Source organism: Sorex fumeus, unplaced genomic scaffold (genome assembly GCF_029834395.1).
Source record: "Sorex fumeus unplaced genomic scaffold, SorFum_2.1 ptg000232l, whole genome shotgun sequence".
In the NCBI taxonomy this organism is placed as follows: Eukaryota; Metazoa; Chordata; class Mammalia; order Eulipotyphla; family Soricidae; genus Sorex; species Sorex fumeus.
The window spans coordinates 1390761-1412306 of NW_026606289.1; the positions used below are offsets into that span (position 1 = coordinate 1390761).

General features: G+C 52.6%; 1 protein-coding gene across 1 annotated transcript; it reads left to right on the forward strand.

Moving 5' to 3' along the window:
• Positions 1–10: 10 nt before the first annotated feature.
• Positions 11–8524, forward strand: CETN2 (centrin 2). The gene is made up of 5 exons (XM_056108728.1): positions 11–87; positions 1353–1511; positions 1683–1811; positions 6671–6808; positions 7985–8524. Exons 1-5 carry the CDS (start codon positions 85–87, stop codon positions 8072–8074), a joined length of 519 nt encoding a protein of 172 aa, XP_055964703.1. The 5' UTR covers positions 11–84; the 3' UTR covers positions 8075–8524.
• The last annotated feature ends 13022 nt before the right edge of the window (positions 8525–21546 follow it).

Here is a 21546-nt window from a genome sequence, read left to right on the forward strand (position 1 = left end):
CCGGGTCAGGGGCTGAGGGGCGGGACGGTGCTGAGTCCGAGTGGACGTCGTTGCCGTGACAACGGGCGGCGCCGTCCGGTAGCGATGGTGAGTGGCAGCTGCTGGGAGGCGCGCGCGCGGGCCGAACAGTTCCCAGGCCTCAGGCGACCCGCCGCGTCTACTGCGCACGTCAGCGTTCAGGGTGCCGCTTCTGCCCTGCGTCCGCAGCGCCCGGAAGGCCTGGGTAGAGTCGCCCGACGCCCTGCCGCGCCCGCCATCCGTTCCTCCCGCCCCTGGGCTCCCCGCGGCCTCCCTAGCCCCCACCTCGGGCCTCCCCAGCCCCTGCCTCGGGCTCCCAAGCCCCCTCATCCTGGGCCTCCCCAGCCCCCCATCCCGGGCCTCCCCAGCCCCCGCCTCGGGCTCCCAAGCCCCCTCATCCTGGGCCTCCCCAGCCCCCGCCTCGGGCCTCCCCAGCCTCCCGTCCTGGGCCTCCCCAGCCCCCTGTCCCAGGCCTCCCCAACCCCCCCATTCCAGTCCTCCACAGTCCCCCACCCCGGGCCTTCCCTAGACCCCACCCCAGCCCTCCTTAGGCCCTTATTCCCCGCCTTCCCTAGCTCTCCACCCCTTAACCCCCCTAGGCCCCATCCCCATCCCCTCTCCCTAGTCCTCCACCCCACCCTTCCCTAGTTCCCCTCCCTAGCCAATCCCCACCTTCCCTAGCCCCACCCCCACCTTCCTTAGCCTCTCACTCTCCAGCCTTCCCTAGCCCTCCACCCTTCCCTAGTCCCCCCCCCCCTTCCCTGGCCCCCACCTCCACCTCCTGTCCTCCTTAGCTCTGGCGACTTCCTTAGGCTCTCCACACCTTCCCTATCCACTCCGCACCTTCCTTAGCTCCCCACCCCTCCAAACCCCCACCCCTGGCCTTCCTTACTCTGGGCACCCCCCCTCCTCCGCCCTGCTTAACGTCCCTACACCCTCTCACACTGTAATTGCCTCTTGGCACCAATTTCCACCCCCAGCTGGTCCACTCCTTTAAGGTGTATTTGACGGGGCTTTCGGGATGGAGTTTCATGTGAGAGTACTTTGGGGGGAGCCACGGCCAGTGGGCATTTCAGGACTCAAGTCCCCCAGTTCTGGGCGAGCTGATGACTGTCAGTCGCAGTCAGCCTCCTGATGAGCTGTCCTGGGGGACGATTTCCCTTGAGAGGTGTCCAGAAGGCAGTGGTCGGCGCTGCCCCTGGCAGCAGCAAGAGGAGGGAGGGCGGGGTGCCCGAGAGAAGCCTGGGCACTGGCTTGGCGGAGGGGCGGGACTGGCACGTACCATGTGAGCTGTGTTCCAGAAGTCTGCTTCTATGTTTGTGGCGTGCCTGAAGGCCTCAAGTGTAAAGAAGGCGAGCATGGCGTCTTCTGCGCAGAGGAAGAGGGTGAGTCCGAAGCCAGAGCTCACGGAGGAGCAGATCCAGGAGGTCCGTGAAGCCTTTGATCTCTTCGATGCCGACGGAACCGGCACCATAGATGTCAAGGAGCTCAAGGCAAGTCCCAGTCCCCGGCCCGGTCCCGCTCTTCCCCTCTGTAATGGGTTGACGCCCACCACTGGGTGCCCGACTCGCCTCACCTCAGCAGTGCGCGCAGGATCGGGCTTGCCGGCCTGCAGCCCCACTGGGTGCACCCGAGCTTATCCACACAACCTGTTTCTGTTGCAGGTGGCAATGCGGGCCCTTGGCTTTGAACCCAAGAAAGAAGAGATCAAGAAAATGATAAGCGAAATCGATAAGGAAGGGACTGGCAAGATGAACTTTAGTGACTTTTTGACTGTCATGACTCAGAAAATGGTGAGTTGGCTAAGTCAGCCGGCCTCTTTGCCGCCAATTGGGTGGGATTAGAATCAGGACAGAAAGTGCCATCGAGAAAAATCAGTAAAGGCTGGAGATTCCCACTGTCACGCTTAGAATTTCTGGCCGAGAGCTTAGGCGCATAGGTTCTCGAGGACTCTGAAAGGCCACAGAGCCCCAGGGTCCAGGGGTGGAAGGACTCTGCTCTCCTGCACCTGCTCTGTCAGGGCGAGGCGCACAGGCTGTGGGGAGCCCGGCAGCACCCCGAATAAGGGAAGGCCATGTGTTTGGGTAGACTCCACCGTTTGCGTTCTCTTGTCCCCCGTTTGGGAATTTGGCAAGCCCCGGCCTGGGGCCTTGGCAGCTGTGTTTGTCGCCACCGCGCTTCAGTGCGCCCCTTTCCTAGCACCTGAAGGGGCGGAAGACACGGTAAGATGTCGCTCCAGTTCTTCTCTGTCCCCAGAGAGGCCTGAGGCCTCCTGACCCGGTGCTCTTGCCTCGCCTCCTACCTCCTTCCCGGGGTCCCCGCTGCCCTAGGGATCGTGTGATTTTAGGCTGATGGTGCAGGCCACCCGCACCCGCTCTGCTCTATTCTCACGACAGCTCACACGTGTGCTTCTCTCTGCATGAGGCACTGGAGCGATTCCTGTTCCATCATGCCCTCGGCTTGCTGTCCCTAGCCCCTTCAGGAGTAACTGCTCGGGATGTTCAGGTCGGGCTCAGCTTACCAGGGCGTTGCTGGGACAGCCTTTGGGCTTCTAAGGGTGTCAGAGGCCTCCAGTACTGACCACCAGGAACTGCAAAAGGGTCACTTTTATTTTTTTTCTTTTTGGGTCACACCCGGAAATGCACAGGGGTTCCTCCTGGCTCTGCACTCAGGAGTTACTCCTGGCAGTGCTCAGGGGACCATATGGGATGCTGGGAGTTGAATCCAGGTCGGCCGTGTGTAAGGCAAACGCCCTACCCACTGTGCTATCTCTCCAGCCCCAAAAGGGTCACTTTTTATGCCTGTGCCAACATGGCCCCTGGGCCTGCACCAAATTCCTTGACCCTGGGATCTTACTACATTCTTGGGCTCACACTGCATCTCCGGTACAACACACAGCCCTGGCCTCACACTGTACCCCCGGGCCCACACACAACTCTGGGCTCACACAGCCTGCATGTAGGACTAACACTTCGCTCCTAGGCTCATACAGTACCCCAGAGCTAACACTGCACCCAAGTCTCTCACACTACACACCTAGGCTCACACTGCACCCCTGGGTTCACCCTGCACCCAAGACTAACACTTCACTCCTCAGCTCACACGTCACCCCTGGGCTGACACTACCCAAATCTCACTCTGGACCCCAAAGCTCACAGTACCTTGGCTCACACATACACTTGGGCACAAACTGCACCCAAGTCTCACTCTGCACGCCTGGGCTCGCCCTGCACCCAAGACTCACACTGCACCCCTTGGCTCACACAACACCTCTGGGCCCACACAGCACCCTGGCCTCGCACTGCTCCACGAATCTTGCTGCACCTCTAGGCTCACACACTCTTGGGCTCACATTGCACCCACGTCTCACTCTGAACCTTTAGGTTCACACAGCACCCAGGACTCACATGAACCCAAGACTAACTCTACACCCCTGGGCTGACAGAGCAAGCTTGGGTTCACATTGCACGCCTGGTCTCACACAACATGATTGGGCTCACACTGCATTCAAGTCACACTGCATCCCTAGGCTCACAGAGCATCCTGGGCTCACACTGCACTCAAGGCTCACTCTGTACCCAAGGCTCACTCTGTACCTGTAGGTTCACACAGCACCCAAGATTCACTCTGAACCTCTGGACTCACACTGCACCCAAGTCTCACTCTGCACCCAAAGACTCACACTACACCTGAGTTCACACTGCACCCAAAACTCACACTTCACTCCTAAGCTCACCCAGAACCCTGAGTTCACACTGTACACAAGTCTTACTGTGCACCCCAAGACTCACACAGCACCCATGGCTCAAACACACCCTTGGACTCACACTGCACCCAGATCCCACACTGCACCCCTAGGCTCACGCTGCGCACCCAAGACTAACACTTCACCCCTGGGCTCACACTGTACCCAAGACTCACAATGCACTTCTAGGCTCACAAAACAACCCTGTGCTCACACTGCATCTAAGTCTTACACTGCACCCCTAGACTGACACAGCACCCACGAGCTAACACTGCACCCATGACTAACACTGCAACTCTAGGCTCACACAGCACTCCTGGGTTCACTCCACCCAAGTCTCACACTGCACCTCTGGGCTAACACAGCAATCCTGGGCACACACTGAACTCACAAATCTTATAGCACCCCTAGGCTCACACACACCTTTGGACTTAACACTGCACCCAAGACTCAGAGCACCCCTGGGCACACACAGTTTTGGGCTCACCACTGCACCCACGTCTCACTCTACATCCCTAGGCTCACACAGCACCCAGTGCTCACATGCATCCAAGACTACCTCTGCACCCTGGGCTAACACAGCAAGCCTGCACTCAAGACTGCACCCACAGTACCCAGGGCCCAACTGCACCCAAGACTCACCCTGGTCTCATACACATGCTTGGGCTCACACTGCACTCAAGTTTCACGCTGCATCCCTAGGCTCACACAGAACCCTGGGTGCTCACATCACTCCTGGGCTGACACTGTACACAAGTCTCACTATGCACCCCATGGCTCACACACTTGGGCACACACTGCACCCAAGACTAACACTTTAACACTTGATTACAAGGCACCCTTGGCTCACACTGCATTCAACACTCACTGCACTTCTAGGCTCACACTACACCCTCGACTCACCCTGCACCTGTGGGCTAGCACAGCACCCCTGGGCTCACACTGCACCTGTGGGCTAATAGCATCCCTGGGCTCACACTGCACTGAAAATTCACACTGCAAACCTAGGCTTACACAGCATGCCAGGGCTCACACACACCCTTGGGTTCACACTGCACCCAAGTCTTCCTCTGCACCCTAGGCTCACACACCACCCTGGGCTCACACTGCACACAAGGGCTAACACCACACCCCTGGGCAGACACGACCCAAGACTCACACTGCACCCCTCGGTTCACACACACGCTTGGACTCACACTGCATCCAAGTCTCACACTGCACCCCTAAGGCTCACACTGCACCCCTGCACCCCTGGGATCACTCCGCACCCAAGACTCATTGCATCCCTGGGCTCACACACACACGCTTGGGTTCATGCTGCACCCAAGTCGCATATGGCACCCCATGTTCGCAAGGCACTCCAAGGCTCATAGAGCACCCATGGGGTCACCCTGCACCCAAGATTCGCATTGCAACCCTGAACTCACACACACGCTTTGGCTCACACTGCACCCAAGTCTCATGCTGCTGCTCCCCAACGCTCACACACCCTTGGGCACACGCTGCACTCAAGTCTCACTCTGCACCCCAAGACATACATAGCACCCATGGGCTCACACGCACCCTTGGGCATACAAGCACCCAAGTCTCACCTTGCACCCCTGTGCTAGCACAGCACCCCTGGGCTCAACCTGCACGCAGGGCTAACACTTCACTCCGAGGCTCACAAAACACCCTTGGGCTCACACTGTACTTAAGTTTCACTATGCACCTGTCGGCTCACACAGCACCCATGGACGCTCACACTGCATCCCAGTCTCACTCTGCACCCCGGGGCTCACCCTGCACCCAAGACCAACAGTTCAACACTAGACTGACACAGCACCCCGGTACTCACACTGCACTCTAGACTCACCCTGCACCTGTGGGCTAGTACAACACCCCTGGACTCACATTCCACCCAAGACTCACACCGCACCTCTGGGCTCACACTGCACCCAAGACTCACTCTTCACCCCTGAGCTCACACAGCACCTTTTTGCTCACACTGCACACAAGATTCACACTGTACTCCTAGACTCACACAGCACCCGTAGGCTCACAATACACCCAAGACTCACTCTGCACCCCTGGGCTAACACAGCACCTCTGGGACCACACACTGCTGGGCCCACACCTTACACCTAAGATCACACCACATCCCTGGGCCCACAAGCACCTCTGGATCCACACTGCTCCCCTGGGCTCACCCTGTACCCAAAACTAACACTTTAGCCTTTGGCTCACACTGCACCATGGGGCTCACACTGTACCCGTGAATAACACTGCACCCCTGGGTTCACACTGCACCTCTAGGCTCACACAGCACACTGGACCCACATGCCCCCAGGGCTCACATAGCTCCCCAGGGTTCACACTATACCTGTTGGCCCACACAGGTAAGAGATCACTTTGTGCAAAGGAGCCTGGCGGCTGCTGTTGTGTTGAGGGTAGGGGATGTAGACTTGGGGTTCGCATCACTGATGAAATTGCAATTTGAAACACAGAAGGAAAAGGTCAGCGGGGGCCAGTGGCCCAGTGACAGTGGGGGTGCGGCCTGGCCCTCTCTGTGTTTGCACACCCTTGTGTATTTGGGGTGGCGTCCTGGCCGTGGGAGCTCAGTGGGCACTTGCCTTACTGCAAACGCAACTGCTAGGCTTGCCGTTGGGCCTCCGGCAAGGAACACGACCAGCACACCACCCTCGGTTGCACCACTCTTTGCTCTGGCTCCGCCTCCGTTTCTCTGCTCTGAGTACCGTGCACGGAGCGCAGCCTTTACGGTCCGGCCGCAGCCCCTGAGCTTGTCCTCCTTTGCTGCTCCAAGGAGTCTGGTCTGTCACTCGGGCCTATGTTCTGAGAGCCCTCACAGAAACCGGGCGGGGGAGCGTGGCGTTTCCCTCCTCACTCTGTCATGTGCTCCTCCTTCAGTCTGAGAAAGATACCAGAGAGGAAATCCTGAAAGCGTTCAAGCTCTTCGACGATGATGAAACTGGGAAGATCTCGTTCAAAAATCTCAAACGCGTGGCCGAGGAGTTGGGCGAGAACCTCCCTGACGAGGAGCTGCAGGTTGGTCCAGGCTGGCTCTGGGGTCTCTCCTTCCTGCTCCCGGAGGACGCACATTGCACAACTGTACTCACCATGTTGGGTTTTGGGCCCCTCTGAGTGCGTGAAAGTGCGGGGCACGTCTGTACTGGGTGTGCCGCGGCTATCTGTCACTCATGGCCCCCGATCACAGCAGTGATAAGGCAAGCATTTGGGGTGGGGTGGGTGGGGATTTGGAGTCTCAGTAGCTGCTTTTGAATGAAAAACCTAGGCCCCTTGGCTGTTGTGCTGGCCGAGCGTCACCCACTTGGCTGCAGTGCTTCCACTCAGACTCAGCATCTGTCTGCCAGAAGCTGTGCCCTCGTTTGCCACCCTGAGCATTGGAGGTGTCCCCAGGAGAGCGCTTGGCATCTGTGTGGCGATGTTGGGGATTGAAGTTGGGGCCCTCACACTCACCAGAGAGGCACTGTGCCGCTGAAGCCGACGGGTCTGGATTTTTGCCGAGTGGAGTAAGCATAATGTGACAGGCTACACTTATTTAGGGGTGTTCTAGGGGGGGATTCACACATATTTATGAGGGGACAGGTGGGCATGCACAGCAGGGGAACAGGCAATGAACATTCAGAACGAGTAGCACATATCAAGAAAGTGGCAGAGAGGTCCCCTTCTCTTCCCCAGGGAGTAATTTCCGGGTGGTAATGATGGAATGGGCATGGGGTCAGGGACACTGCACTACACAGCCTCCACTGACCATCTCTGTCCCGCTGGGGATCTGGGCTCTTTGCTAGTAGAAAAGTGTTGGTAAGATTGTCTTGGTCCGATTAAAGCCAAGAGGGCATAAGAGTGGCTGCTTGAAGAGCAGGATTGTCGCATCCTCCTGGCCACAACCCTCAGGCCAGCCCGCTTTGGTTTTCGTCAGGTGGTGGCTTGGGCTGCACACAGCAGCACTCTGGGAACTACCTGTGGAACGGAGTCAGAACCGGGGTCACCAGCCGCGTGCAAAGGAACTTCCTCGCTTCCAGATTCTCTCTCTAGCATGCCCCTTTTGCTCCCTTGCGTCTAATCTCTGTCTCCATTTGGAGGGGAAGAGATGGGGCAGACTCACTTTTCATTTCATGTACCATGATCAAAGCCTACTGAGGGACCACATTTTTGTTCTGCTTCTGAGTTTGTCTGACCTGGATTTTTCCCGTCATGCAGGAAATGATTGATGAAGCCGATCGAGATGGAGATGGAGAGGTGAGTGAGCAGGAGTTTCTGCGCATCATGAAGAAGACCAGCCTTTACTGAGACCAGTCTGTCCGTCTCCACTGCAAGCACACACACCTCTAGCTTCGAACCTGCCCTGCGTGAAACGCTCCACAACACAAACTCACCTCTGACCTTCCCAGCTAACTGGAGCCGCTGCGGAACGTTTGCTTAGCTCGTTCTCTGTCAGAGGCTCTGACCACTTCAGTTGTCTAAGGCACATTAGGGGAGAGCACAGTAGAGAGGAGGAAAGGGCCTCAGAGCTTGTACTTCCCTGCCGGTCTTGCCCCCCTCCTCCATGCATTCCACTTGTGGCCAGCCACAGAAGGGTTTTGGGACAAGCACATGTGCCCACATGCCCCAGGCAGGGCTGTCTCTGATGGATCCCGTTTGATTGACACCTGAGCTTTCTCTTTTCTAAAACTCTCACTTGCATTTGGATGTGTATTTGTGCTATTTTGTTATGTCTTAAAATAAATTCCTTATTTTGAGCTTTTACTCTCAAAGGATGAGTTCTTTAGTCTCGGTTCATTCTCGAGACCGATGGGTTTTAGCTATGGGCAGGTTGAAAACCACCCGTTCACCATCGTGCCAACCACAGGTGGCCAAACTTAACTTGGTCTACTGCCTCCTATTCAGGAAAAAAATCACCCAGTCCCCTTCTTTAAGTAATTGAATACAAAGTGCCCCCAACCTTATCTAAAACTAGCCCCATCCCCTGAATAGCTGCAGTGTCCCCCTGGGAGTGGGCAGAGGCAGCAGCATCCCGTTGGAGAAACTGTTGTAGGTATCAGCCATCCTCAGCCTTCCCTGACCGTGGCTCTCTCCCTGCCCTGCTTCTTCCTCCGTCTTACTAGGTGGCCCCGGGTCTTTTCATTTATTTCAATTTGAGGAGCCATGATTTGCAATCCTGTTAATGATGGGGTTTCATGCGTACAGAACTGTACCCTCTCACCAGACACCCCACCTAGCCCGCCTCCTTGGTGAGCTCATGTCTGTTGACAAGTTCTCATTTTCTGTTGCTTTGGGTGACTTTTTATTCCCTTACTGTATTTCCTTACATCCTACATTTGTGAGGGGTCATTCATTCTGTGTCTTCCCTCTCCTTCTGGCTAACTTCACTCGGCATAATCCTCTCCGGATGCATCCCCGTAGCAGCAAATAGCATGCTTTTGTCTTGCAACCAGGTGAGTAGTCCATGAGGAATTTGCACTATAGTGAACCCAGCCAGAGGCCTTGGACGCAGGTGCTGTAATGGACATAGGAGTGTAGATGGCTTTTTGGAATAAAATTTTTGGACTCGTGGGATAGATGCCAAGAAACGGAATTGCTGGAGCATATGGAAGCTCGGTGGTTTGTTTTGGCCTATATTTGGTGGTGCTCAAGGCGTACTCCTGGCACGGTGCTCCAGAGCCACAGCTGGTCCTGAGGATCAGACCAGGCTCAGCAACTTGCAAGGCAAGTGTCTAACCCTCTGTGCCCTCAGACCCCATCAATTCCTAGGCTTATGAGAGTGTCACTTTATTTTCCTAAAAGTCAGACCAGTCAACATTCCCACCAGGGGTGGATGGGATTCCCTTTTCCCCATATCTATGCCAACAGTGCCCCCCCAGTCTTGTGTAGTGACCCCCCATTTACATGATTTTCACCTGTAGCACTTAGAATATCCCAGGGGGCCCACTGGGGACCATGCGGCGTTGGGTGAGAAACTATTCTAAACGTTTGTGTTGAAGGCAGCATGGTGATCCGAACTCTTGACTGCCTATGGACAGAAAGCAAAATCATCCTTTGCTGTTGACATGATTTGTTTCTTGTTTAGGAGCCCCTTAGTTTATAAACTAGTAGTTTCCCTGTTGCCATAGCCTACATGAAGCCCTATAAATAGTTGTGGCACCATGAGAGGCTGAAAAGGAAAAGTCATTTGAGCTTGGGAAAAAATGTGAGAGCACCAGCTGGCTGAGTCTCCCTCTGTGGCCAGCTGCTGTGCTTGGCTTTGTCTTGGGATTTTGCTGTGGGGCTGAGGAGAGTGAGGGGCCAGTGCAGCTGCTCCCTCTTGGGCCTCCCTGGGGCCTGTCACAGAGATGAGACCTATTGAGGTCCCGGTCAGGGGGAAGTGTCCGAGATGGACTCCTCAGTCGCCCACAGCTGCAATGGGAGCAAGCCACGGGCTGGCCCAGGGCACGTCTCTCAGCAGAGACCTGCCCCTTTGCACTCCCAGCTGCTGAGGTGAACCGAATTCCACCCGGCCTGGTGAGTGCCTGTGGGGAACTGTCGCTGAGGGCCCACCATGGGGATCTGCTGTAGAGGGGCTTCTCGGAGCAGTGCTTCTTTTTTTTGCTCTTTGGGCCACACCCGGCAATGTACAGGGGTTACTCCTGGCTCTGTGCTCAGGAATCATCCCTGGCGGTGCTCAGGGGACCATATGGGATGCTGGGAATTGAACCCGGGTCAGCCGCGTGCAAAGCAAATGCCCTACCCGCTGTGCTATTGTTCCAGCCCCAACGGAGCAGCGCTTCTTAACTGCTTTCCCCTCGTGACCCCTTTTGCCAGCGCTGCCAGAAGTCCCTCAGACTCACCATGTGGTTGATTGTGAAGTCAGCGCTGCAACCTTTTACTGTGGAAGTTTTTGTCACCCCCCCACCACATTCAGTGTCTTGGCACCCCCAAAGGATCATGGCACCCACAATTGAAGAAGCTAGGTCATAGAGGAAAGGGTGGGAGCAAGAGAGGCCGGCACCAGTTCAGAGCTGGGTTCTCAGGATGCCACTTCTTCCGGGGCAGAGGGAAATGGGGGGAATCTGGCCCCAGGGTCCTGCCGCCACAGGAAGAGTTGTACCAGCCTCAGAATCTGGGTTCAAATCAGTGCTGACACAGAAGCCTGGACTTTGGGCCCGACAAAAACAGCACAACGCCCCAGAGTGTCTCTCCTCAGCCTCATTGCTTTGGAGCGATTGGCATGTACCACACCTGGGGTTTATGTGTGTCTGTGGAACGCTTCTGATTACTGACTCCTGTGTCGAGTTGGTAGCGTTTTTGGGAGGATGTCACGGAAGCACATTGCTGTCTTTTAGGAGGATCTGGCCAGAGCCTGTGGGGAACTGTCGTTGAGGGCCCACCGCGGGGGTCTGCTGTAGAGGGGCTTCTAGGAGCAGCGCTTCTAAACTGCTTTCCCCTTGTGACCCCTTTTGCCAGCGCTGCCAGAAGTCAGTGCTGTCACCCTGGAAATGCCTTATCTCCTCCAGCCCAGTGTCATTGTCATTACCCTGGAGCCCGCACAACCGTTCTGTGGCGGGCTGGCAGTTTTCAGATGTGGGACTGCAGCGGAGTGGCCGCAGGGGACACTGACCAGCTGGTACAGGCAGTGGACGGGAGGGGAGAGCCTTGTTGCTGGCCTTGTCTGTGGGACAGCTGGAAGGAGAGGAAAGAGATGTGGGGGAGTGGTTTGCGCAGCCAGAGGCAGTGCCCCTTGGGATGAGGGGGACGTCAGAGATGGGGAGAGAGAGGGAGCAGGGCTCAGCCCTCCTGAGTGCGCCAGAGCGATGGCCGGGGAGGTCACTCCTAGTGCAGATACAGCAGGAAGATCCCAGGGAGTAGGGAGGGCCCCAAGGGGAAACCTGGGCTTGGCGTGAGGCTCAGGGGAGGGGCTGAGGCAGGTTCGACAGGATGGGCCTTATGAGGCTGATCTGGATTGTGGTACGGGGTGGCTGGGGGCCAGAGAACGGGGCTCCCTCCTTGCAGGGCTTGACTAGAGATGTGCAGGTGTCGCCCGGTGGCGGCTGCTGGGGGCTGGAGAAGTCACGCCCTGGCCATGATGCTTTAGGAACTGACAGTCTTATGGCTCTTGGCGTCTGTGGGGCCACGCTCAGACTCTTGCAAGGGGCACGGAGCAGCTGAAAGAAGGAGGCAGCTTGTGTTGTGCCCTTTCCGGATGAGCTGCTGGCCTGGGCGGCCCACTGGGCACAGATGGGCAGAAATGCACATGGACTGTTGCCTCCTGAGAGACATGGGAGCATGTCACCCTCAGCCAGATAAGTCACTCGTGCTTGCCACTCACCTCTCCAGAGAACACAGCCAGGGACACCCCCCTCCATACCTAGCTGCAGCCGTTTATCAGTTTATCACAAGCAGAGTGGTTGGCACCTGCCTCAGAGAATAGACAAGCAGGCAAGGACTGTCTGCACTTTAGGGACCCCTGTGCAGCCATCAGTGGTCTCGCGGGTTGCTCCCAACACTGAGCTGTTGGTTAAGGTGACAGCAACATTAGGCCAGTTAGTCAGAGGCTGGGGTGGTTGGCAAAGCCATCAAAAGGTGACCTTAGGACAGAAAGGCTGGACCGTTTCCTACTCTGTTTTCGCCTCTGCTTTCTGTTTTGTCTTTGGGCCACACCCAGCTATACTCAGGGCTTACTCCTGACTCTGTGCTCATGGATCACTCCTTGCTGGCCTTGGGGGTCCTATGGGATTCTGGGGATCGAACCTAGGTTGGTAGCGTGCAAGGCCAATGCCCTCCTCGCTGGACTATGGCTCCGGGCCCGTTTTGCTTACGTTCCCACTACAGATAAATGACACTCAAGTGTTTTCTTCTTTCCTGGGCGCACATTTGCTGCGCTTGTTGTGTAAGCCCCAAGCTGTTTGGCCCGGGGACTAGCCCAACCTTGGGGCTTCATTAGGTGGACAGTCTTTGCACTTAGCAACTCGGGCAACAGAGAGCACCTCCTTTGTCCCCCTCCCATTGCCGTGGGGACCTGCCTCCCAGTGCCTCGTGACCCACCCAACTCCCCTTACTCTATTCCAGAAGTCTCTGGGGTGGCGTCTTCCGCTGGAGGCAAGAAGCTGGTGAGCACTGATCCTAAGTGTGAAGCATGTGCCATCCTAGCATGCCATGTGTGACCTGTCACACACGTGTGATGGCTCAAACCCTGAACACAGCAGTCTTGAATCAGTCGAGTCCGCTTGTGCTAAGCGCTCTCTGGAGCCCCCCTGAGCTGCCACCTGCCCCCCTCCTTTCCTGCCTGATTGCTGTGCTTTAATGGCCATTTTCCTTTCCTTTCTCTCTTTGCTCTGAGCACCTGGAGTGCTGCCAAGTCCCCCTGCAGCGCGCTCTCCCCGAGGCTGAGGCAGCCCTCCCCTCTTGGCTTCTGAAAGCGCATCCCATCTCCGCTCCAGTCTGGCTTGGCCTTGTCCTCCCAGCCGTGTCCTCCTCCTCAGAACTGCGGTGTACCCTGTCTTTGAAGCAGCCAGGTCTTGGGAGACAAGACAGAACATCCTGTGCCTCCGTTCTGGCTTCTGGAAAATGGGCATGGTGAGGACGAATGTTAATACTTCCACCAGCTGCCCAGACAACCCCTCCCCCAGGCCCCCTCTCATCTGCTATCCTTTGTCCTCAATCTGGGCTGTTCTAGCCTGTGTGTGTTACCCTGGCTATAGTCAACCCGGGTTCCATCCCCACAATCCTACATGGTTCCCTGAGCCCGCAGGAGTGCTCCCTGAGCACCACTGGCGTGTGGTCCAAAACAAAACCACAAATGTATTATTAATATTTTCTTGGCTGAGATGATTCTGCAGTTTACAATACTGTCAATGATGGTTTCTCATGCACATAATCCCAACATTATCCCCATCCCCAGGGTACCCCCTCTATCACCCAAGGACCCTCAGCGCCCGTCTCAACCCCCCCTCCCCTTTCCCCCAACACAGTTGTGTGGATCAGTTCGCTCTTCCTGTGACCTTCGGCCCTTTGCTGTTGCCTAGCTGTGTATCATCCAGTCTCACATCCGCGAGAGATCCTGAAGTTATCCAGAGCCCCATTTCTCCAGAAAACTTTGGTTTGAGAGAACGCGTGGGAGTGGGGGGGGGAGTAGGGGGCGGGCGGGGGACGGAGGGGGCTGAGTGGGCAGCTCCTTCTAGCAGAGTTCGGCCCCGACAGCCTTGCAGATGCTGCTTCTAGCCACTAGGTGGCGGGCCAGGACCAAGAGGCCGCCTCGGGCCTTGGGCAGAGCCCAGCCCTTTTGCTGTCAAGCCATAAACCGTGATGCCAGCCCAGAGACACACTCCAAGCAGGTTGGCAACCCTCAAAAAGTCACCAGATCTGGACACCGAGGGAACGATGTCTGGCTATAGGCCTGATGAAGTCTAATTAGAAGAATAAAACGACCTGTTTGCTTTGCCGAGTGCATGCACGGCCTGGCAGAGTACCTAATTCCTCTGCACAGCACTCCAGAGAAGGGCAAAGATGTAACTTTGGTTTCTTCATACCCTTTGCTGTGCTGGTACAATGCTCCATTCATGATCAGGTTTACTCCTGTGCTAACTTTGTTGATCCCGCAGCCAGAACTCATTACCAGATACAACATTCTAGCCTTCCATGGCTTTTAAAAATGATTGTCCCTGGGGCTGAAGTGATAGCACAGTGGGTAGGGCAGTTGCCATGCACGCGGTCGACCCGGGTTCGATTCCCAGCATCCCATATGGTCCCTCGAGCACCGCCAGGAGTGGTTCCTCAATGCATGAGCCAGGAGGAATCCGTGTGCAACGCCGGGTGTGATCCAAAAAGAAAAAAAAGTGATTATCCCTTGCGAGGTTCGAACTGTGTTCCCTTAAAAGATGTGCATCCTAACCCCGAAAACCGCAAAGGTGACTGTATTTGTCTTTAACACATTCGAAAGAGCTTATCAAGAGGGTCCTAATGAAAGAATGTGTCCTTCGGAAAGGGGGGAAATGGACGCAGACATACAAAGAAGGAAGATGATGAGATACTGGGTGAGAAGCCCTTCAGCAAACCGGAGAAAGGCTCAAAATGGATCTTTCCCTCACAGCCCTAAGAAGGAACCACCCCTGGTCTTAGAAGTCTAGTGTCCAGGACTTTGTGATATTCCCATGCATGTCTTTACATATCTGCCATTGTTCTTCTTGAAATGACGCCCTTTCTTTTGCCCACCTCTATTACTTTCTTGTGAAATGCCCCCTGGTCATTTAAGCTGCCCAGCGCAATAATTTTAGCAGTGCCAGCAAACTGATATGCTTCCCTGCCTGCTACTGAAAAATGTTCTAGGGTCTCCCAAATAATCCAACCAGAGGCGGTTTGGTGATTGTCAAGAAGCAACACCTGTGCTTGGAATCTCCACTGCCCAAGTCGTTGGTGTGGCCTTTCCAGAAACACCCACGGCCTCACTGTCAGTTGTGGGTCTTTCCTTTAAATTGGAGTGAAAGTTTGTCCATGGATATAAAATCATCTGAAAATGTGAAATATGGTATATGGGAAAATTTTTGTTCATTAAGTCATGTACACAGGTCCAAAAGGTGCACAGCTGTTTCCAAATGGAGTCATCAAACCCCATGCCAGTGAATGAGTCATGCTAAGGTGAAAGCCTTCAGTGCCATGGTTGCAGGGCTCTTGATCTAGACCCTGGCTTCTGACCCTCGCTGTGGGTCACAGCTCCACATGGTAACTGTGTGCTCCTGAAAAATGTTTGAAAAATATTTTAAAATCAATTTGTGATCTTTACCTAATTTGTGATCTATTGCCACTAAATATTCGAATACTTGGGATTGTAAAACCAAGTCTTGGGCAGAAGAGGTTGGGAGTGGCAAAGGCATAAGAAATTCTGCTTTCTACTATTTAAGAGAAATGTTTTCCGGATGCCACTGACTATCTATAGGAATAGACACCAGCCACTCCAGGGACACCATGGAATGATGGTGAAGTGTCCCTGGAAGTGGACGAATGGAGTTTCCATAACATGATCTCCACAAGTGGCCCACAACTGTGGTGCCTTGGTAGTATCAGCTGTCAAAAGGAGGTTATGAATAGAATCATTTTTCTCTAGGATAAATATTTTGTGATGGTTTCGGTCTATCAATATCCATTGTTACGGGCTTGTGCTGTTCCTTGTGGTTCTTATTATGACTGTGAGGTGCCCTTATAGCAAAGACCATTAGGAAACTGAAAAAAAAAACAAACAGAAGTTTATGACTCTCAGAATCTGGAAAATTATACAGCACACCTGGGGCCACATGGTGAGGAGCAGAAGAACAGGAGGAGGAAAGAACCATAAGGAGAGGCCCTTGGGGTCTGCTTTTATGGGCAGGGGGGGCACTAAGCTTAGGGTTCTTCCAGGTGCACTCTTGAGTTGAAATTAAAATTGGAAAGTTTAAGTGTAAGAATGAGAAATTTGAGTAACCCAACTCGTCAGCTATTTTTAATGAACAATTTGGAGGAAGGGTTCCCCAACAGTTCTCTGGAGCCCAGAGATCACTCCCAGTGGAGCCAGGGACCTCACTCTGTGGTGTTGAAGGGGGGCGGTGCCACCCTCTGAGACAGCTTCCAGGGCCCCAGTAGGCAGGGGAATCAGCTCTTAAGCCTTCATGCATCTGTTTTGCCCAAGTACAAGATGACAAGTCTGATGAGTTAGTTGAGACAACACTTCCCATGCACCTCCTTGTTCATTGTTTTCCTGCTTTAAGGTTTATCTGTACAAATAACATGGGAGGACCATGCTGGACACAGCCCGGCAGTCGAACAGGAAGAGCCATTCTCGTTCATTTTAAAATACTCAGTATCCGTCACAACAGAAGAAACAATTAGTGAGACTTGTTTGTGTTACACTGCCCCCTAATGTCAGAGAAAAGGAATGCATTCTACAGAAGTTTTTGATTATGAGAGTGACTTGGAGCAATTTGATGAAGAACTTTCTAGTGGTCTTATTGTTGCTGATAACAGTGAATTATCAAGATGCTGAAGACGATTGTGAACTAGAGAATGATAGTGATGCAATACCAAGATGTCAAAGAGGCACGAGATGCCTACTGAGCAGTGATAGTGAATCTTCTTGTGAACCATTACCAGAGCAACAGAATTAGGAAGAAAAGAAAATATATCTTATGCCAGACACAGTAACAACAAAGTCTCCAATGGAGATGTTACTGGACCCGCTCGAGTATTAAAAAAGATTTTTCTGAAATTCCTGGAATCAATCTTTGTGCCTGGGCAGGCTGGGTAGTAATCCTGAAGTTTCCCATGTCTCATTTGGCCCTTACCTGCCTTTTCTACTATGATGTTTGTCTGAAAACATCATAGTAGAAAAGGCAGGTATGGGTCAAATGAGAGAAAAAGGGGTTTTGTAAAAACACAAAATGAAATGTGGTTTTCTATAAGTTCTTATGAAAGCATAGTTGCATCTGCATCTGATGTCTCAAAGGAAGAAACCAATACTGCATATGTATCGGTCAAGAAGACAGTTTTGCAGACACTTTTAATCTGGCCCCACAGCAGCAACGTGTTTATTCCAGAGAACCTGAAGTGGATGTTTATTCGAAGTAAATGCATCAGCAATCGGTGTGAGTCAGGCACTTGTGTCATAAAAAGAAAAGCCGAGCGCCAGTGCTCATGGTAGAGCAGTTGGAAAGATTAAATAAGTTAATATAGTAAAGGCACAAAGGCCGTTGCCCAGCAAGTGGTATGCCTCAAGAGCTATTGGTTAAATACGGAGAATTGATAGAGAACATAACTATGGGTCTGAGGAGAAAGCCATTCATTTCATTGATGCCTTTTAGGGGCTACTTTAGAAAGAGATTCCTAACCAGAGACACTTGACCCCTGAGGGGGCCCACAGATCACCTTGGGAACATTTTAAGTCTTAAACAACAGTTCAAAGTGTGAGAACAAGTGGCAAGCACTTTTTACCAGTTCTGTTTAGAGTGCACAAAAGACCTATTTAGATCTATTGCCCGGGATTTGAGTCATGGAAAGAAAGACACAAATCCCTAGCATTATACCGTGTGGGGGGGTGTATGTGTGTAAGTGTGTGTGTGAGTGGAAGAAATACCTTTGTTGGCATTCTCCTGGGATCTCCCTGAGTCCTGCCAATTTCGTGGCCCTGCCAGGGTTATTTGTTAGCAGGGGGCAGTTCGGGCACCGTTGGCTACCTCTTGCTGCGCAGACTAGGAGCGTGAGGACATTCTCCCAACTCCATCTAGACCTCCCAGCTACCCTTACTCCGTGGAACCCTCGAGTCCAGCCCTTAACTGGATCCATCCATAATTAAAAAAATATTGAATCACCGTGAGATACAGTTTCAAACTATCATGATTAAGTTTCAGTCATATAATGACCAAGCACCCATCCCTTCATCAGTGTGAATTTTCCACCACCAATGCCCCTCAGTATTCCTCCCACTACCCCCACCCACCCCACTCCCTGCCACTGTGGAACACACCTTCCTTCTTACTCTCTTCTTTTGGGCATCATTTCATCCATACTTTTTTTTTATTTTGACGATTAGTCTTGAAGGAAAATGCCAAGGAAAGAGGATTTATTTTCTTCCAGAGGATACTCTTATCCCTCGCTATACTGGCTTTCAGTTCTTTTACTTATCTATTTCCATATTCTTTGAAAGCCCCATTTGCAGCTTTGACCTCCTCCAAATTATCCCCTGGGTCCCTACCAGTGCTTTAAAAATATAGCACTAGGGACTGGAGCAATAGTATGGTGGGTAGGGCCCTTGCCTTGCACTAGGCCAACCAGAGTTTGATCCCTAGCACCCCATATGCTTCCTACCCGAGGCATACCAGGACTGATTCCTGAGCACAGAGCCAGTAGTAAGCCCTGAGCACAGCTGGATATGAGCCAAAAGCAAAAAAATCATCATTAGATTTTCTTCTTCTCTCCTTTGCATTTGTTCATTGGCACAGGTCATGTGGTGAATGAAATAAAGGGTCTTGCCTCACAGGGTTTCCATTTTTTTGATGAGGGCAGGGTTGGGTCACACCCAGTGATGCTCAGAGGTTACTCCTGGTCTGCACTCAGGAATCACTCCTGTCAGTGCTCAGGGAGCTATATGTGATGCTGGAATTGAACTCAGATCAGCTGTGTGCAAGGCAAATGCCCTCCCCACTGGACTATCGCTCTGGACCTGGGATTTCCATTCTAAATGAAAAGGACAGACAGAAAACGATGTCGAGAAAGTAAAATAGGATAAGAAGATGGAAAAGGAAGAAGGTGCTGCTCTTAAAGCCCAGGAAGGCCTCTCTGTGGAGAAGGCAACCAAGCAGGGATCTGGCGCCTGCTTTAGCAGAGGAAATGCAAGTGCAAAGGCCCTGAGGCATCAGTGGGCTTGGCGGGACAGCCGAAGCCTGAGGAGGCCTATGTGACTTCTGCAGAGCCAAATGAAAAAAATGTCAGGTGTGGAAGGAGGGGGTAGTCTGGCCAGGCAGTGCTCTGTAGTTCTGCTAAGTTAGTTTATGCTCCGTGTGTGACAGGTGGCATTGCTGGACTCAGCAGGGAAATAGTTTGCTTTGGCCCACAAAGTCTCTCCTGGGCAGCTGTGCAGAGATGAGCCTGAGAGTGAGCTCAGTGGACAGCTTCCATTTGAGAATCCGTGGGCGGGAGACCGCTAGGCGGTGAGCACATATGGGACCTGTGGCCTTCCTCCCTTTCCCTCCCTTTCCTCCCAGAGTCTGCCTCAAGTCTTCCAGTTCAATGTTTCTCAATGTCCTTTTTCCATCCATGCTCCCTTTATGACCTGTTTGCTTCCTGTGTTCTACCTGTTGACACCCCCAGTCTTCTTTTGTGACCCCTCATTCATGTGATTTCCGCCTGTGGTCCCCTTGGACTATCAGCCAAATTGAGAAATGACTCTAGGCATAGGCTCATGGCTGGGGTTGCATTGACCTTCCTATTATTATTGGGAACTTCTCACTGGTATGACTTTTCCTCAAGTTCTGATTATTTTCCAACTTCTCACTCTTGGTTGTCTGGTTTAATGCATCCTTATAGGAACAATGGCCTATGACTACTGAATCCCAGATCTCCCAAAGCCTTAATGGCTTAGAAAGGGTGTAGCCTTTGCATTCTCGCTGTTGGGTAGGAGTTATTACCTCGTTTGACAGAGAGAGAAGTTGAGGCTCAAGAAGGTGAAGCGTGGAAGACAGAACTCAGACTAAGTTCATGTTCTTTCATCCCTATGACTCTTTTCCAGAAAGGTGATTCATTGGCTCCTTGCTTCAGATATTCTTTTTTTTTTACTGTTTTTTTTTTATTAGTGAAACACCATGAGGTACAGTTGTAGATTTACAAATTTTTTGTGCTTGGGTTTCAATTATACAATGATCAGATACCCATCCCTCCACCAGTGCCCATTTTCCACCACCATGGATAATATCCCCCCCACCCCCATCCCCCCATCCCCCCCTGCCTCTGTGGCAGGGCAATCCCCTGTGTTCTCTCTCTCCTTTTGGGTGTTGTGGTCTGCAAAAGAGGCATTGAGTGGCAAACATGTTCAGTCCATAGTCTACTTTCGACATGCATCTCCCCTCCTGGGAGGATCCTCCAAACACCCTTTATTTGGTGCGCCCTTCTCTATCTGAGCTGCCCTTTCCTCTACAATGCCCGGCTGGCCACTAAGCTATGGAGTAATCCTCCTGGTGCTGATCTCAGCTATTCTTGGGTATTAATCTCATATTTTGTTACTTTATATCCCCCAGATGAATGCAATCTTTCTATGTCCATCCCTCTCTTTCTGACTCATTTCGCTTAGCATGATACTTTCCATGTTGTACCACTTGTATGTAAATTTCATGACTTCATCTTTTCTAACAGCTACGTAGTACTCCATTGTGTAGATGTACCAAAGTTTCTATAACCAGTCATCTGTTCTTGGGCATTCAGGTTTCCTCCAGTTTCTGGCTATTGTGAAGAGTGCTGCAATGAACAAACAAGTGCAGATGTCGCTTTGACTATACATTTTTGCCTCTCTGGGATATATTCCCAGGAGTGCTATCGATGGGTCAAATGGGAGCTCAATTTCTAATTTTTTGAGAATCGTCCATACTGTTTTCCAGAAGGGCTGAACCAGTCGACATTCCCACCAACAGTGAAGGAGTGTCCCTTTCTCACCACATCCGCGCCAGCATCGGTTGCTTTTGTTCTTTTGAATGTGGGCCAGTCTCTGAGGTGTGAGATGGTATCTCATTGTGGTTTTGATCTGCATCTCCCTGATGATTAATGATGTAGAGCATTTTCTCATGTGCTTTTTTGCCATTCGGATTTCTTCTTTGAGAAAATTTCTGTTCATTTTACTGCCCCATTTTTGGATGGGGTTGGATGTTTTCTTCTTGTGGAGTTTAACCAGCATTTTGTATATCCTTGATATCAACCCCTTGTCAGATGTGTATTCGGCAAATATCCTTTCCCATTCTGTAGACTGTCTTTGTATTTTGGTCACTGTTTCTTTGGAGGTGCAGAAGCTTCTTAGTTTAAGATAGTCCCGTTTATCTATCTCTGTTTTCACTTGCTCGGCCAGTGGCGTGGCATCTTTGAAGATACCATTAGCTTCTATGTCATGGAGGGTTTTGCCAACTTTGTCTTCAATGTACCTTATGGTTTCTGGTCTGATGTTGAGGTCTTTAATCCATTTTGATCTTACTTTTGTACATGGTGTTAGGCAGAGTTCTGAGCCCATTTTTTTCCAGTGATGCCAGCACACTTTGTTAAAGAGGCTTTCCTTACTCCACTTCACA